General features: G+C 35.7%; 1 protein-coding gene across 6 annotated transcripts in view; it reads right to left on the bottom strand.

Annotated features, from left to right (window-relative positions):
• Positions 1-1,128: 1,128 nt before the first annotated feature.
• Positions 1,129-14,894, bottom strand: part of APBA1 (amyloid beta precursor protein binding family A member 1) — a 279,256-nt gene continuing 265,490 nt past the window's right edge. For all 6 annotated transcript variants that reach the window (XM_074280722.1, XM_074280725.1, XM_074280721.1 and 3 more), the window contains 3 exons: positions 9,203-9,322; positions 7,634-7,774; positions 1,129-3,380 (listed from right to left, as the gene is read on the bottom strand). In XM_074280722.1, the coding sequence (XP_074136823.1) occupies positions 3,309-3,380; positions 7,634-7,774; positions 9,203-9,322 (333 nt within the window). In that variant the 3' untranslated portion in view covers positions 1,129-3,308. The remainder of the gene's footprint in view (positions 3,381-7,633; positions 7,775-9,202; positions 9,323-14,894) is intronic.

The raw sequence follows: 14,894 nt of genomic DNA, 5'->3' as shown, positions 1-14,894 counted from the left end.
ATAAAAGGATAAAAAAGTGTTTGGGTTTTTTTTTAATCTTGTCAGATTATGGGGAGGGAGGGTGTGTGTGTGTGTGTGTGTGTGTGTGTGTAGAGTGGGAGAAAGAAGAAAGGGGAGGAAGCCATTTATTCTGGGGCTTTTTGGGGATCCTGTGCTTATGGAAAATGTAACTTACCTTTTGTGGGTTGTTTCTCATTTCTATTAAATGGCAGCCTGCCCTTCTGCATATCCAGTTTCTTCCTGCTAAGAATACCCTGGAGGGAAGTGGCAGTTATTATTGGAGACATGAGCTCTGGCTCGGGGATAGGTGGAAGGTGGCCTTCATTGTCCCAAACTCTCAGGGACCTCTCAGTGGCTCCCTGCAACCCTCACATTGAAGAAATAGAGCTGGCTCTTGTCATCTCCACAGAATGAAAAAGAGGTAAATAAAAATGGAGGTTGATACCTGACATTAGTCATCAAGCATGTTTTAACTCCTTGTGGAGTAGCTTTTCACTCAGGCATCTTATGGAAAGGCTGCTCTGTACAGTCTTCTCAATTATACATGGTATTTGTCATATTTACATATATTGCTATATATAGGGATATTAAGAAAAACTAATTAAAAAAAACAACCTGATCTTTATAAAGTTACTAATATTAAGAAAACTCCTATTCCTGCTGGGTGGTGGCCAGAAAAATGCTTCACCTATCATCATCAGTGCTAGTGCCATGGTGTTCAATATTCTGAAGCAAGGTACTATTTTTACTTAAAGTGAATGGTGGGTCATTAAGTCAATTTTAATCTTGTGCTGAAATATTATATTGGGTCTTCTCACTTTCTAAGTTTACCATTTCTGTTTCTTTTCTTAAACCTGTACAGGATTTTATCATTTTTTTCACCCCTTCCACGTACTCTTTTCTTCATCCTTTGAAACATTCAGTGAGCGCCAACTGTGGGCAAGGCATTTTTCTCAGAGTTGGGGTGATGAGATACAATGGTGGGGAAGAGGTTTGTGAGGGAGCAGGATAATCTCTATTTAAGCACCATCAAAAGCCAAATCCAGAGTTGTCTCAAGTAGCAATAAAGAGGATTTTTTTTTCAGTATAGCTAGGGCGGCCCTCACACAAAGAGGGACTACCTACAGGAAAGGTCTTTTCCCCCATTAAAAAACACTTTTAAATTCTACCATTATCCATTCATTCCTTTTAAAGTGTCTTTCTCATTTAAAGTTCAATTACAACCAAAAGCTAACATGTTAAATCCCTAACCACTTTTTGGAGGAATCGTGAAGGGCATCAGATATGTGATTTCATCAGAAAAAAGAAACTCCCAGTGTAGAAAACTTCATTCATGTAGATGAGCTACTTTCCTCTAAGCATTGTCTTAGAGTCTGTGACTTACCTCTTATTCTTTCCTGGCTCTGAGCTTTGATTACTATTGAATGCTGATATCTGAGCTTAACAATTTAGCATGAAATGCTTCCACATGGGAGAGCTGTATTAGCAAGAGGAGGAATAGCATATTCCTATTACAGGTAATTGAAGACCAACTTTTGGTATTTGATAATTCAAGCCTTCAGCATAAACTCTAGAAAGTTACTGTTGGGGCTCCTACAGGTTACTATGATAATAAAAAGCCACTACCCACAGTTTGCTCACTGAATTCCTGTGTCAGCAGATGTAATGAATAAATACCTTAAAAGCAGAAGACTAAGAGTTTTATATTAATGTTTTAAAAATATATTAATTTTTCTTCCCCGATTCCACTGAGATCACAAAGTAAGACAAAAAACCCTGAAAAAAATGACCCAAAAACAAGCAAACAAAAAGAATTAAAACTACACCCCACATGAAAATCAAAAATATTCTTTGGACCAAGAATATGTAAAAACTGGCTCAGAATAACAGTATTATTGAGATGCCTTTGTTGAACTAAAAGTCCTTAAATATGAGGCACCTGAATAACACGAACATTCAACATTAGATCCGTTCTCTTTCAGATCCACAAGACTGGGAGAAGCTTAGAAATTCTCAGCCAGGGCCACAAGGTCCCTTTCATGCTCACGTTTTTTGTGTAGGGAAAACATAAGTCTTGTTGCTCCCAAGGAAAAAATAAGCATTGTTCAGCAAGAAGAACTGAAAATTTAGGAAAGAAAGAGGTTGATGGTCTTCTTGGTAATCAAAGAATAAGTTTCTCTATCCCTATATTCAAGCTAGCTAGGAAAGCAGCTTCGATTCACTGAAGTTAGGAGAGTTCTGTCAAAATACTGGTAAAAAGTTACTTGGGAGTGTGAAAACTAGGAAGAATCTCCAAATGAGGTAAAATGTCCAAAGGACAGAGTGCAGTTGGAATTTAAATTCAACCTATGCAGCCTCTGTAGAGACTAGAAGGGAATGAGATTATATGATAAAGACATTCTAGGAATACTGTGGGCCCCTGACAGATGGTGCTTGGGGATCTAGAGTTTAAGCTTACAACTCTGGTGGAATGGGATGAATAAAATGGAGTGTAATAGAAAAGCCATATATACCCCTTTTGGTATTCATTGCTCTAGTGACATGGAAGGAGCCTATGTAAACTTAATGGGCCTGACTAATTTTTGAAGCTATTTGCAAGAGTTGCTTGCAAAATGCCACTGGTCCCTTCCCTTTCTCTTTTTAAAAATTCCAATGGCCTTTTAATATCTAGAGCAAATAAACACATTGCAAATATGGAATATGTTTGAAACTTGCTTAGGAACTCTGTGAGGAAATAGTGAAGAGCCCTCAATCTACTTTGGTCAATTAAAATCTTTAGATATCATGTTTGATTCCCCCACACCTTATTTTGTCCCAACATATAGCACACCAAAAAAGATGGTAAGAGAACTAAAAAACTTCTAGTTACTGGATTTTTCAGCTCCCACCATTATTTTCATTTGGTAAACAGTTTTGTGAGGTCTGGATCACAGAGGAAAGCTAGTTCTCTTTTCTGTTCTCCACCCCTTCCAGGATGCCAGACAGATGAAAATGCCAAACATAAGCTCTCCACAAAATTCATTTGCTGGTAAGTTTTCTGGGAAGATCTGGGCAACTCTCCCTTCTGCAAGCAACTACACACATTAAAATATCACTTGTATTTGGGGATGGGGAAATGAGGGGAAAGATGGAGCAAGGGAGAAAAAAGGGATCCTCATGGATACTTTTCTTCTGGTGCATGACAAAATGTTGCATGTGCTAGAGTACAAACAAAATATTGCCATGATCACAAATATGCAGCACTAGAAACATAGCCACTAGTGAAGAGGCACCCTCCATGCATGTTATAAAGTGAGAACCACGGCTTCTCAGATGTAAACAGGCTGTTCTTGTGCGGTCAACAGTCTGTACATTGCGGCTGGCATTGTTTTCATGTGAATCTAGGTAGGGAGAAAAGAGTAACAGCCAGTCAAACAGAACCACAAAGCTTTATCACTTTAATCACTTTATCACTGAATATAAAGGAGGACCAATCAGGAATTCCCTTCCTGGAAGAGCAGAGGAGATGAGGGGATCCTGGCCAATTTAACACAGAGAGTTCCTAATTGGAAAAAGAGAAAAATAAAATCCTACATTTATATATGTTATTAAAAAACATCATTGCTTGCTTTAGAAAAACACTGTTACCTTTGATAAGGAGTAGAGCAGCCTAATGGACAGAGAGCTAGTTATACAATCAAGAAGAATTGGATTTAAGTCCTAGAACTCTGGGTAAATTAACTAACCTCCAAGATCCTAAATTACTGTCTAAGGCTATACAATTTACTAGGCAGCTATGATTGTTACTGCAATATCTTGTTGTTATTGCTATTTAGTCATTTCTGTTATATTCAAATCTTTGTAACCAATTTGGATTATTTTTTTTTTGACAGCTCATTTTATAGATGAGGAAACTGAGGCAAACAGGGTTAAGTGTAAAATAACTTAATCGCGATTAAGTGTCTGAAGTTAGATTTGGACTCAGAAAGACGAGTTCTTGACTTCATATCTGGTATTCTATCCACCATTTTACCTAGTTACCATGTTTATCTTATGTTTAATTATTTTATGTGTATTTATATTTATCTAATATTTTCACATTTTCAACCATATGTTGATAAGATAAACTCATGTTCATCTTATATTTAACTATTTTGTGTGCATTTGTATTTACCTAATATTTTCATGTCAACCACACAGACTTGGAGAAGCCTATGTGCTTAGATTCTAAAGGAGTGAAATATAATTATATTTTTAAAAAAATGTTTGTTATTTGACTGCAAGAGGGTATCCACATGACTAATTTTCTTCCCTATTATTCCTCCCTATGTAGGGAGGGAAAGACATGATGATGAATTTTAAGATTAAAGAAAATCAGGTCCATTTAAACATTTAAGTTGTGTCTCTTGATCAAAATTTTAAACTATTAATTCAAATCCATACAATTACACAAAGCAAATCTGAGAAGAAAGAGCTGAAGTTGTACAATATTTTCAGTGATGATACTTTTTTTAAATCACTGTGTTTTTACATATATATAAATGTGATGTCCATATCACTGAGTATTATAGACAGACTTTCTTTTCCTTGAATGTTAAAGCTGGCAAAAATAAACTTTCTTTTTTTCCAGCATAAAAATAATTGACCTCTATCTATAAGTTCTTAAGGAGTAAGGATGGTTTCATTCTTTGTATTTAGTAAATACTTGGTACTTAATAAATACTTATTGGCAGATCTTTTCAGAAAGATAGGGAGTTCCCTGTACCAATGAAATAGTTCAGCTCTAAAAACAAATAAAACAAAACTCTGATACTCACTACAACCCTCACTTTTTACATATAGAGCCAGATAGGCCTGGAGACAGAAAATTTGAGTTGAAATCTGGCCTCAGACATTTACTAGTTGTTTGACCCTGGGCAAGTCACTTAATCTTGTTCAACCTCAATTTCCTCATGTAAAACCAGAATGACAACAGCACTTACCTCCCACAGTTGTGATGAGGCTAAAATTAGATAATATTTGCACTAAGTGGTATAGAAATGCCATCTACTTTAATATATAAGATTTACAAAGTGTTTTTCAATTTATTATTTCATTTGATATATAAGGACTACAGTTATGATCAGTACCTAAAAGATGAGAAAACACAGAAAGTTTCAATTATTTGTTCACAGACAGAGCAAGCATCAGATTAAGGATTATAGCTAGAGTATCTACTGATTCCAAGTCTCTGTTATCAACTACTACTGCCTCTACAACATCCCATTTTATGTTGTTTTCTATAGGCTACCACTACTATTACTACTGATACTTTTTTTGGTCATCCAAGTCTTCATGTCTCCACTTGGAGTTTTCTTGGCAGAGATACTAAAGTAGTTTGATCATTTTACAGATGAGGAAACTGAGGCAAACTGGTTAAGTGATTCCAGGGTCATACAGCTAATACTTGTATGAGGCCAGATTTAAACATAGGAAGATGAATCTTCCTGACTGCAGATGGGGCACTCTATCCACTGTGACATCTAGCTGCCTATTTACTAATAATGAATAGAGCTCCTCAAAAAGAGGAGAGAAATAGCTCTAGAACTGTAGGGATTTGTAGAGGTCACCTAATCTAATGTCTTCATTTTAATGATGAGAACAGAGGTCTAGAAAGATTAAGTCTAAAAGATTAAAATTTGCCCCAGATTCCAACTGAAGTCCACTGGTTCCAAACACTAAGCTATAGTATACTTATCTCTTAGTATGCTGGTGTTACAAATATAAAATAAAATGACCGTTTAATACAAAAGAAGGTCTAGTGGAAGGAATACTAGATGTTAACCTATTTCTCTCCACGTTTTTAAACGGAGATAAAGTTTAAAAAAGGAAAGGAAAAGATAAAACATATTGTATGATTTGTGTTCCAGATTCTTACCATTGTTCCAGAAGACATGACTAAGAACATTAATCAATAATACAGCAGTGTTTATGAGCAGAAGCAAAAGGTTTTGTGGAGCTTTGTGGCTGCAGATGTGCTTATGATATCATTTGGGATTAAGGTTTTTTTTTTTTGTTTTTTTTTTTTTTTTTGATACAAGACAAAACTCACTAGGGATTGGGGGAGTTGAAGAAAAAGTAATATCTGAAACTGCTCTGATATAAAAACAAAAGGCATTAATAAAATGTTCATTTCTGAAAGGCTATGGGATTCAAGAAACAAATGTAGCTCAACTAACTCTTATTTTGGTTTCTTAAAGTAAAATCAAGTTGTAAACTTACCTTTGAATCTAAAAACATTTATTAGCCACTTAAAGACATATAAGAATGGGCTTATATAAAACAATATAACTTATATAAAACAATATAAAATAATACTTCCACGTGTTATTGGGAATTTGAAAATATTGCAAAGATGTATATCTGTCTATGTGATGTTTGAAGGATACTATTCATGTGATTCTGTGAGCCCAGTAGTCTCATACGTAAGCCTTAATATATTCTCTTCTTTTCTTAGATCAACTTCAGTTGAAAAATTCCTATATCATTATCCCAGTCTTGCCTTTGCTTTCCCTTAGCTGCAGTCAACATTCCATGGGTCATAATTCAAGGCTAAGCATCCTAGTTGGCATCAATAGTTGGCAGAACCTATTCCCTAAGTTTTTGGTTTCTTTGAAAGTCTTAAGAACATTCAAGTAGTCCTTTTAAAATTGTAGTTTACTTTTATATTGACCCAATTTATCCTGTCCTTTTAGGATATATTTATTAGGGCAATTACCAATCAGCTGGTAGGTGAAAGACTCCAGACAATCAAACAAGGGGCTAGGGTGGCATTTCCCCATTGGCCAAAGACATTTCAAATTGATAATATGACCCACCCAATACACAGTGTGTTTACATTACTTATATACTATATATACACGTGCATCTCTATATATGCATATACCTCCCCATAAATACATATATATTATCTGTGATACACATACATTTAAGAAATTTAAGGTAATTTTCCATTGTTTTAACCTTAATAAAATAACAAACTGTAAAGCTTAATGAGGAGGCCCAAACATTCTTTCATTAGGAGGACTGAAAAGGTCACAAAGAAGTAGAAAAATAACAAAACAGAAAAGAGGTTAAGAAAGAATAAGCTAAAGAAAGTCTGGGTGAAAAGAAGGCCAAAAGTAACTTAATTCTATTTAACAGTCTCTCCAAACTACCAGTTATTCTCTGTTCTCAAAGTACATTGGTTATTTTGTTTGAGCCTCACAACCACCCTGTGAGACAGATGTGATTATTCCCATCTGACAAATGAGGTAACTGAGGACTCAAAAGGTCCAACATTATACAGGTAGCTCTTATTTTAGATAGAATTTGAACTCAGGTTTTCTTGATTTCAAGTCTAGCATACTGTCATCTAAGTGCCTTGGCAAAATCAAAAGAAAAGAATTTAAATTCTAGCAATAGAGAGGTGACTGAGGTGTGTAGAAAACTTCCCTAATTAACTAGGGTTATTTAGCACTGAGATGAAAAATCAGAGGCTTATATAAGGCACCTTTCCTCACATATCTCAGACAATCCTCTGGCTTGGATATTTATAGTTCTGCCCCGTGATTGGGTGAGCATGGAATGACCTCTATAGACCCTCTCTTCCAACCCTATGGACTTCAGCTCCTACCTCCCCAACAGCATTGGAGAGAATGTGAACAATCTTCTCATGTGGTGTGGCAACAACACTCTGTCCGTTGATTTCAATGATTCGATGTCCCACTCGAACTCCACCCCGCTCTGCTATCCCTCCTCGCATGAGACTGCAAATCTAGTGGGGGGAAAAAAGACCAAATTAATCCCTGTTGACCTAGGAGTCACTGATGTACCACACATAGTACCAATTTCTGAGGAAGTACTTGGAATCTGCAAGGAAGAAAAAGGAGTTTAAATTTCTGCCAATAAGCTTTCTTCTACTAAAACCATGGCAGATATAAACTTCTCAGATGACACTCTAAATCACACAATATCACAAATCTAAATTTATACTATACTTTACTCTGAAGATCAATTGACCTTGTAAGATAGTGTATGATAGAGGAAGATTTGAATCTAGATCTCCCTGGCTTTAAATGAAGGTTTGCTCTATCTACTACACCATGGCTACCTCCTGAAACCTTGTGAATAAAACTTAATTAAACTTGGGCTTTCACAATGCCTTTGACAGTGTTTTCTATAGCAAAGGCTATTACAAATTTGAGTTTTAATGTATTGGCTATACTTTTTGTTATCGATAAGATACAAAAGTCACATGGGAAATGAATGTAAACTGTTATTTTTACCTTCTGAATCCAATTCTTCATGTGCAACAAAAAATTCGGTTCTACACACATATATTGTATCTAAATTATACTGTAATATATTTAACATATATAAGACTGCTTGCCATCTGGGGGAGGGGGCTGGGGGAGGAAGGGAAAAAATCTGAATAGAAGTAAGTGCAAGGGATAATGTTGTAAAAAATTACCCATGCATATGTACTGTCAAAAAATGTTATAATTATAAAATAAAATAAAAAATTAAAAAAAAAAAAAGATACAAAAGTCACTCCTAAGTCATAGTAAACAAGCAGAAGGGATGAAAGAAGTCCAGCAAATAAAGGCAAAGTAACTTTTCACATTGTAGATGGGATTGGAGCTTACAACAGAATGAGGTGAAGGATGAATATCCTTAAAGCCCAAAATCTAAAGTGTTGTCTTAACTTAAGCTAATAAAACTTAAGAGTTTTATTTAATTAAAAGCTATTTATTGAAATCCTATACAGTTTTGGGAGTCATCTGCATAATGATTCTTGAAATCACTGGAGTGGGAAAGAATCCTAGGAGATAAGAATAAGTGTCTTTGGACTAAAATCAAAACTATATTCACCAAAGAAGAAAGGGAGATGGAAGAACTAAGAAGAGTTGAAAGACACAGCTGGTGAGTATGAGAGGCTTCCTTCTAGACTGTCTTAGACTGATCTGGAGAGAACATTTATCTGACCACTAGGGTACTTTTTATATTTTTAAGTGAAAGCAATCAGCCTACATGGGCTCCAGCTTATCTCAGTTAAGATGAAATCTTTAGAGGAAGGAAAGATGAGTGAATCTAAGTGAGCTAATTTCCCCTCTTTCTTTGGAGACACAACAGACTTGAAAAATACCAACTATAATATATTTTTGTTAACATTTCTGTAAAATATTTGGTTGATAGTACTTACAATTCCATTCTGGACACTGAAACCCAGCTGGTATCGGAGGTCTGGTCTTCTGATCAGCACAGTAGTGACTGGGGGGCATCTCACAATGTTCAGCTTTACTCGAGACTGATTCTTTAAACCCTGAAAGAAACCCATAGATATAGTAAGGACAAAGAACAAGTAACAAGACAGTAAATAACAAAGGAAAAAATCCCAATAGGCAACTTTTCTTTTTTTTTAAATAATGTTCCCTTCCCCTTCTCTAAGATCCTGCCAAATTGAACTGTTTCTCATATGCAACATACCTTCTCCCATCTTGTTGCCTCTGAAGCCTAGAATGGCCTCCCTCCCCACCATACCTTGATGAATTTCCTCTTCCTTTAACACAAGGCTCAAGCATCACCTTTTACATTACTTCTTTCTAGAGCCCACACTGGGAGAGAGGGGGAAAGAGGCTCCTTAACAACCTTCTATTTATTCAAAATATATTTATAAGCACACATTATCTTCCTTGATAGAATGCAAACTTTTTAAGAATAGGGGTTATCTCATTCTTTGTCTTTATAGCCCTACGACAGTATCAAATAAGCTCCATGAGAAGATCTTTGTATACTTACTACTCAATATTGTGCTTGCTATATAGTGGATGCTTAAGTAAATGTTGATTTTTCTCTAACAATAATAGTATTTGAAAAGCATGCTTTACAAAAGCTTTAGAATCAAAATAACCTGTGGGATAGGTGCTATCACCATCCTCACTTTATACATAAAAAGATGTTGAGAGATTTTAAGTGATTTTTTAAAAGTGTTCTGAGTCATTAGTGGCTAACAGGTCTTTCTGACTCTGAATTTTAAGCACTCTACCTAAAATGCCACATTTTCAGCTATCTGCACTGTGATTGCAAAGTCCCTAGCATGAATAAGGCTTTTAACTGGTCATATGTTTTAAAATAAAAAGCTTTAATAATAAAGAGAGAGAGAGAAAGACAGAGAAAGAGAGAGAGAGAGAGAGAGAGAGAGAGAGAGAGAGAGAGAGAGAGAGAGAGAGAGAGAGAGAGAGAGAGAAGAGAGAGAGAGAAAAGATTATAATTATAAACTGGTTCCTGATTCAATCTTAAATAATATTTTTGCTCTAACTCTTAAAAAAAAACCTAAAACCTTTTAAATGCAGTCATTTTGGCTCCCAAGAAAGATATTTCTATAGGGTACTTTCTTTTTGTTAAAAAAAAAAGTAAAATTTAAAAAAGGCATTTATTTCATTAAATATTACATGTCTATTACAATTACATGTAAAACATTCTTAAACATTCATTTTTTGTTTCATAATAATAGCTTTTTATTTTCAAAATATATGCAAAATTAGTCTTCAACATTCACCATTGCAAAACTTTATATTCCAAATTTTCTCCCTCCCTTCCTTCTACCTTCCTGTTCTACAAAGCAAGTAATCTAAATTAAACATGTGCAGTTCTTCTAGACATATTTCCACATTTATCATGCTGAACAAGAAATATCAGATTAAAAAGGAAAAAAAATGAGAAAAAAAGCAAGCAAATAACAACAAAAAGGTGAAAATACTATGTTGTGATCCACAGTCAGTCCCCACAGTCCTCTTTCTGGATGCAGATGGCTCCATCTTGGTTTGACCCAATTCATGCTATGATAGGATTTTTTTTCCATATGTGTATGTTCTCTGTGTGTGTGTGTGTGTGTGTGTGTGTGTGTGTGTGTGTGTGTATGTGTTGCTTCTAGTTGTAAATCTATTATCCAGTGATTTTATTGATGCCATCTCAGAGGATGTTTGTTTGCTCTGGTCTTCTTTGTGTTTCTATAACTTTAGCTCCTATGAAGCCACTCCTAACTTCCTATTCCTTATTTCCTTATTTCCAACTACAGAGACACACACAGACAAGACAATTATTCTTGAAAGAGTCAACGTCATTGTCTGGGCCTCCACATATAAAACTTGTTCATGAATTTCATAGAACTTTCTTAAATTAGATGATGATCTAAACCTCTACCCCGAAAAGGCAAATTGCTTTTGGGAAAATCCTAGTTTATTCATGTGCTTGTTTCTAATCTATCAGAGCCTGGGACACAGAACAGAAGCTGTCCTCAAGAAGCCACAACTTTCTTTCCATGGACTAGGAAGTGCAGAGAGAGAAAAAGAGGGATGGAATGGGTTCTGGTAAATGGAGTAGAGATCAACTTGTAAGTAGATCAAATCTGTAGAGTCTACAGATGGAATGGGGAAAAGCCTCATGTGTGAAATATTTTCTGGGCAGGGGAAGTCCTCCAACATGTATACAGTCATTTGCATTTTTCCCCCCACACTATTCTTTGGCCCAATATAACTGAGGAAGACCATTACTGTTTTCTGCATTTTAGAGACACACAAATCCTCCCCTCCCTCCCCACTCCCCTTTCCCCCCTGAGACTTAGAAATGTGATAATAATCTAGTATGGAGTCAGATCCACCTAATGGAGTCTGTATGTTGAGGCAGACTGCCATACTGGGGAGAGAGTGTAAGGTCTGGAATCCCAGGACCTGGATTTTGCTATCTTCCAGATGCACAGAATTTCATGAATGAAAAAGCATTTACTGTTGGGCTGTTAGGTGGCTCAATTTAATAAGAGTGTCAGGCAAAGAGTAAAGGAAGATTTGGGTTCAAATCTGACCTCAGATAGCTGTGTGATCTTCAGTAACTAACTTAACCCTGTTTGCCTCAGTTTTTTCATTTGTAAAATGAGGTAGAAAAGGAAATGGCAAGCCACTCCAAGTATTTTTGCCAAGAAAATCCCAAATGGTGGTCATAAAGAGTCAGCCATAACCAAAAAATGAACAGGATAAAAACACTGCTAAATACTGCTTAACTGCTTTGTGAAATGCTTGAGTCCTAGCTGTCAGTTTACCACATGTACTCACTTCCAAACTTCCATTCACTCAAATGGTTAGTGAGACCAGGGAATTAAGAAGATCAAAGTTATTGGTTCAATCCATCAGCAGATGGCTTTTTTTTTTTTATCATCTAGAAGTCCATAATTCACATTCATTTCATATATGTATAATCTTGGTCATAAAGGGACTAGGAAAGACTGTTGAGAAAGAATAAGTCTATCCCTAATATGATAAAAAGACACTTAAAAGCTCAGACTGTGTAGTGAGGAAGACCAATAGCATAATTTTCCTATCTGAAGGGTTGCATGATACAGTGAAAGGAATTCTGGATCAGTGAAGTTATTTTAAAATCTCAGTTCTGCTATTTATGAATTGTGTGATCTTGGGGAAGCCAACCCATCTCTTGGGACCCCAATTGACTCATATGTAATTTTACGGAATGGGTAGCTACCATGGGTAAGTGATAACATAGAGTGCTGGGCCTGAAGTTAGGAAGACTCATCTTCCTGAATTAATATCTGGCTTCAGACACTAACTATATGGCCCTAAGTAAGTTACTTAATCCTGTTTTCTTCAGTTTCTTCACTTGTACAATGAGTTAGAGAAAGAAATGGTAAACCACTCCCATATTTTTGCCAAGAAAACCCCAAGTGGGATCATAAAAAGTTGGACATGACTGAAATGACTGAACAACAACAACAAAGATGAGTAAATTAAAGATCATACCTGAGGTCTTTTCAGCCCCAAATCTATGCTTTTGTATTATAGAATATGGCATTGGAAGGAGCCTAGAGACTATCTAAGCCAGGAATTCTTAACATGTTTTGTATTATGGATCTCTTTGGCAGTCTAATGAAACCTATAGAAACTTCCTTTTCAGAATAATATTTTCAAATGCATAAAATAAAATACATAAGATTTTACAAAGGAAACTAATTATAATAAAATATATTCAAATAGCTATATTTTTAAAAGTCCACAGAGCTCAGGTAAAGGACCTCTGGATTATCCCAACTCCATCATTTTATAGATGATAAACAATTAGGACTTAAAGAATTAAAGTGACTTTCTCAAGTAGGGTAGAACTAGCTGTTCTTTACCATTTTCAGGGTTAATTCATGGATAAGCTTTCCTCAGCCATACCCAGGACTCAGTGAGGCAAAAACTAGCACAAAATGGTTAAGTAGGTTTTCAAAATTCTTCTCTTTCAGAGTCTAGCGGACTAGGGCTAGCTTTTCAATTTCCTTCTTCCATATGTCATGAACTCTTCAGGTTTCCTTATTCTCAGATTTCATTCTATTGCTTTAAAAAAATTTAATGTGAGTTAGTCCTTTCAGTGTGGGAGCTTTGTTTCTATTTAATTTTAATTCCATCACTGCCAACATCCCCGTTTTGCTGCTATTTGGGGCTACTGTGTTTTCTTAAGAGATTCAAGCCTTCTAATGGCTGGAATTTAGTTGATGGTCTCTGGTTTACTTAATTTTGTGCAGATACTGATGAATGTCTTCTGGCTTCTTCCAAAGGTCCCTGTAAAAATTTCTGTGTGACAAATGACCTGATATTTCTTAGTGGTGCATCTGGGTAAGGTCTATTTGAGTAAATATCTAGTCACTATGCATGACAATGTATCCTTTTATCTTCCTTATATACCCCTCTAGAGTTTTTGTTGGATTGCTCTTAGCTGGGACAGGGGATCCAAACTAACTCACTTCTTTTTTTTTTGGTCCGTCCTCAGGAAGGAATGACAAATTCTGCCTTTTAACTATTGCTTCAATAATGGGGTGAGGACTGGACATGATAGAAATGATATTTTGTTGGTACAGAGTATATATTAGTGGTGGGATTAGAATGTAGGCCAGCTCTCTATCTATTATATCAAGCCACCTGTTATTTCTGTAGTCTGGGTCAGAAATCTCCTCTTCCTAAGTTCAAATCTGACTTCAGACACTTAATAGCTGTATAGTCCTAGGCAAATCACTTAATACTGTTTGCCTCAGTTCCCTTATCTGTAAAATGAGCTGGAGAAGGAAAGAGTAAATTACTCTGGTATCTTTGCCAAGGAAACCCCACATAGGGTTGGAAATGACTGCAACAATTGAACAACAACTGTCTTTTATTTCAATAATACCATCTACACTTATATAAGGTGCCCCAAAAGTCTTAATGCAATTTAAAGCCATTAAAGTTCTGCAAAATTAACAAAAAAATTTTAAAAAGCCTAATGTAAAATAGCCTGCCATCTCTGCAAAAGAGGGGAATAAGTGCCTTCTTTTGTTTCTTCTTTGGAATAAATCTTGTTCTAATGACAGGCTTTTCCTCATAACTGAGGATATTTCTACTATATTCTATTATCTTATAAGTTGGGGGTAACTTAATGCATGATAGATAATTTTTATCTTTGTTAAATTCACTGTAAGGAGTGTAGGGTAGAAAAATCTAGTTTTTCTATGCAGTTAGATGGGGAAGGGGATAGAGAGGTGGATCTACAGTCAGGGAAAAATAGTAATAGTTAAGAGCATTTATTTGGTGTCAACTAGGTGCCTAAGCACTGTGCTTTTTAATTAGGTCCTTATTGGATCTTTGGACAGCCCTGGGAGTTAGATGCTATTATTATGATCATTTTACAGATAAGGAAACAGAGACAAACAGAGATTAAGGGACATGTCCAGAATTATACAACTAGTATGTGTCTGTGGCCACATTTGAACTCAAGTCTCTTAAGCACCTTATCCAATGAACCACCTAGTAGATCTGAGTACAAATATGATTTCAGATTGTTACTATGTGACCCCTGGGCAAATACCTTAACTTCTC

The sequence above is a fragment of the Sminthopsis crassicaudata genome, chromosome 1 (genome assembly GCF_048593235.1).
Source record: "Sminthopsis crassicaudata isolate SCR6 chromosome 1, ASM4859323v1, whole genome shotgun sequence".
NCBI classification, from domain to species: domain Eukaryota; kingdom Metazoa; phylum Chordata; class Mammalia; order Dasyuromorphia; family Dasyuridae; genus Sminthopsis; species Sminthopsis crassicaudata.
The sequence above is the reverse complement of the archived record's forward strand: the minus strand, read 5'-3'. Positions and strand labels throughout refer to the sequence as shown.